At 36.8% G+C, this 3,513-nt stretch overlaps 1 protein-coding gene across 1 annotated transcript in view; it reads right to left on the bottom strand.

The window, feature by feature from the left end:
• The window catches only part of KIAA1033 (KIAA1033 ortholog), a 36,788-nt gene that overhangs the window by 9,682 nt on the left and 23,593 nt on the right, over positions 1-3,513 (bottom strand). The window contains exons 22-24 of the mRNA XM_009706576.1: positions 2,860-3,028; positions 2,566-2,720; positions 704-778 (exon numbers count right to left, since the gene is read on the bottom strand). Of these exons, the coding sequence (XP_009704878.1) occupies positions 704-778; positions 2,566-2,720; positions 2,860-3,028 (399 nt within the window). The remainder of the gene's footprint in view (positions 1-703; positions 779-2,565; positions 2,721-2,859; positions 3,029-3,513) is intronic.

The following is a 3,513-nucleotide window of genomic DNA, read 5'->3' as shown; positions in this document are numbered from 1 at the left end:
GGGAAAGAACCAAGAAAATACAGCATGCATACAATAAACTTTACCTGGTAGGTTCTGATTTCTGCAAAGCAGTGATTCAACAATTCCAAGGCACGTGTTGCACCCAAACTCTAATATTTATTAAGACTGCATCCTACATTAACTAGTCTAAACTCCTCTGGCACCTTTTTTGTACTTTTGGCCCTGCTACATACCATGGCAATGAGTTCCACTACTGAATTATGTGCTATGAGAAAAAGTACTTCCCTTTAAGGAAGCCGCTTATTTTTGTAGAGGGCCCCTCATTCTCACATTGTGAGAAACCACAAAGGGTTGTTCCCTGTACATGTTCTCCATGTCATTCACTGCTTCATCTCTCTGATAACCCATTTTCACATACCCTTTTTTCAAGTTGAAAAATCATGTACTTTGTATGTCCTTATATAGCAGCCAATTATCCTTGCTGCCTTCTCCTAGCTTCACGGTAATATCTGACATGGAGTGATCCTAGTGGCACACTGTACTCAAAATATGCTTAGAGACCATTCTCTGAGACCTATCTAGAGTATCCCCAATAATGTTTTTCTAGAGCAGCAATAGCTATTTTAGAGCTTGTTATTACGTATGTTCAGCTTGGGTTTCTCTCACAAGTATACTACTCTGCATTTCTCAATCCCTTCAAACCAGAGCCAAATCCAGGAAAAAAGTATGGGATATATCTTACCTGATTATTCAGATTGTAGAGGTAGCGGGATACAAAAACATGAATATTTCTCATGATTTCCAAAACATCCAGACCCTGAAACAATATTATCTATTGAGAATTATTATGATAAAAATTCTCAAGAACTACTAGCATGCCTAACCACTAAGGTGCACAAATACTGTTTCTGTAGTTCCTTGAAAGCATTTTAGAAAGCAATGTTTTCACTTTGCAAAATAAAGAATCTCTTAACAATTTTTGCTCAGTATCTGCAAGATAATGCTTACATGAGAAAAAAAGCTCAGCTCACATTTTAACATTTACACTTCTGCCTGTTTTTTTCCAACTTCCCCTGAAGTTAAGGAATCCTCCAGTCTATCCCACAAGACGCAATTTAAAAAAAAAAAAACACTAAAATAAAATTGAGATTTGGCTGCTCAAATAAAATTGAGATTTGGCTGCTCAAATAAAATTGAGATTTGGCTGCTCAAATCGCAATTTAAAAAAAAAAAACACTAAAATAAAATTGAGATTTGGCTGCTCAAATAAAATTGAGATTTGGCTGCTCAAATAAAATTGAGATTTGGCTGCTCAAATAAAATTGAGATTTGGCTGCTCAAATAAAATTGAGATTTGGCTGCTCTCAGATTCCAGAAAATGGAACTTCGCCTTTGAAATTTCTATAGGCAACATAGATTTCTACACAGACACAATCATCTAGCTACTTTTTGATATCATTTTGCCCAACCTGTCTAGAAGACTGAAGTTTTGTATTTACAATATAAGTCTTACAATTGTTTTGCTTGAAGGAGTCCCTTCAGTATCATTGTGCATCAAGAGGATGCTATTTAATCTATACACTTTACTTCCAGTTGTGCCAAGGATTTTATCACGATTTTGCTGGGGCTGGGGGGAATGGAGCCTGGGGTGTCTTTGTTTTGAAGTAAAGCTCAAATCAGAATGAATATTACAAAACCAATGTTGTGAGATAATTTAATTCTTTCTAACAATGTCATGGCCAAATATTGCCAGTAGCCAAAGACGAAAGAAAAACTAATCCACAACACTTTTGTACCAAGAAGCAGCAAGAGTTCTTAGTTCTATGCCCTCCTTCAACTTAGGAAGACACAGCCATCATGAACATTAGAAAAAAAAAAAAAAAAAAAAGAGGCTGTATTTCTAAGAGCTTTCACCAACATGCTAACCCAAATAAGGGAATGAAGCTAACTGCCAAAAATACCCAAGATACTAAAACTCTTGAAGGAAAGTCTTCAGAAACATCCAAGTTGTATTTCTTTTGCACTAACGCTGTAACAGTGAATGCCTTCACCATTAACTTGATGAAACTACAACTTTACTCTACATGTAACCACGTTTAGCAGTTTCTAGGATACTCTGAGTCACTCTCCTATTAAGCTAAGCATGCATGTGCCAAAGTCCTCGACGGCCAGCCTGTCAAACGGTTTGTCTTGATGATCACTAAGCAGAACTTGCTGAGAAGCAAGCAATAAACCCAGGAAAAGACTCAACATTCAAAGGTCATTCCAGACTTGTGACAGTTGTATTCCAGACGTATTGCTTGTCTAATTGATAATACTGAATTTTTAAGAAAACATTCTCTTTGTATACTCTATTTTATTAAATCTTCTGTTAAAAAAAAAAAGAATGATACACGTCCAACACAAAATTAAATGATATCAATATTATCTCCAAAGGCAGGTAAAGCTCCTGTCTCAGAAGTCAACCAGAAGTGAAAGGGTCACTTTTTCCAAACAGTTCTCTACTCTTGGGTAATTTCATTTCAAAGACTCAGTCCTTTGAATAGCTCACTAGTATAAGAGTGTAATGGAACAAATTATATTCATATCTTGTGGGCATTGTACCTGTTCCAGAGTCTGGCTGGGAAGATGTGCTTCAGTCATACTTAAACCATAGCGCTGAGTTGCTAGGTTTCTCATTTCACTGTAGGTGGCCCAGTCATGAAGAGCTACAGTCGTTAAGTTGTAGAAGGTCTTGTCCAAATAGTGAGTTACATAAGCTGTGAACACATAGAAGGATGAACTAAAATAATAGTACCCATTTAGTTAGGGAAGCGTGGAAAGAACTGGAAAGATATACTAAGCTAACGTGTAACAGAGATGAAAGTAATGGAATCAAGAAAATGTGTAACTCCTCACCTTTTATGTCAATGAATCGATTGAAAAAACGTATTGGGTTCAGAAAGAAGAAGTGAGCTAGATCCTTCATACCAACTTTGAAGGGGTTTCTGTCATCCAGCTTTAGGTGTGTATGAACTGATAAGCGCAGATCCTTTTCTATCTCTTTACATAATTTGTCCAGCAAGTGCTATTTAGGGAAGTTAAAAAAAAAATGTTCAGTGTCTGCTTGCAATGCTCTGTTAGCAGAACTTCTGCACCTCTTTCCAGACATACATAAAAAAGACCGATTAAACCAGTGAAGACAGCTTTGCTTTGGCAGAACAACACAAGTTAAAGTGAATCAATACTTGGGAACCAGAAGGATATTTACTTCCTGTGTTCTTGTTTTAGTAGACAATAGCAAGAAAAAGCTACACAGCTCAGAAAAGGTAAAGGTTTACCTACTTAATGCCATTCTGTACACGATCAAAATTTCCACACAGGAGTTTAACACAATTTAAACTTAAGTATTCACACTCCCCATCTTAAGAGGAACGGCTTAGGGCTGTCTATCTAGATAACAGTAAGAGCTAACTCGGTGCAGTGAGGAAGAGTCTTGCAATAAGCAATTTGGCCTGAGTTCCTGCAGAATATGTAATGTTTGGTTTTGAACTAGACAAACAAAAAGAGCGG

This window comes from Cariama cristata, unplaced genomic scaffold, assembly GCF_000690535.1.
Source record: "Cariama cristata isolate BGI_N322 unplaced genomic scaffold, ASM69053v1 scaffold13718, whole genome shotgun sequence".
NCBI lineage: Eukaryota > Metazoa > Chordata > Aves > Cariamiformes > Cariamidae > Cariama > Cariama cristata.
This window is presented reverse-complemented; position numbering and strand designations above follow the sequence as displayed.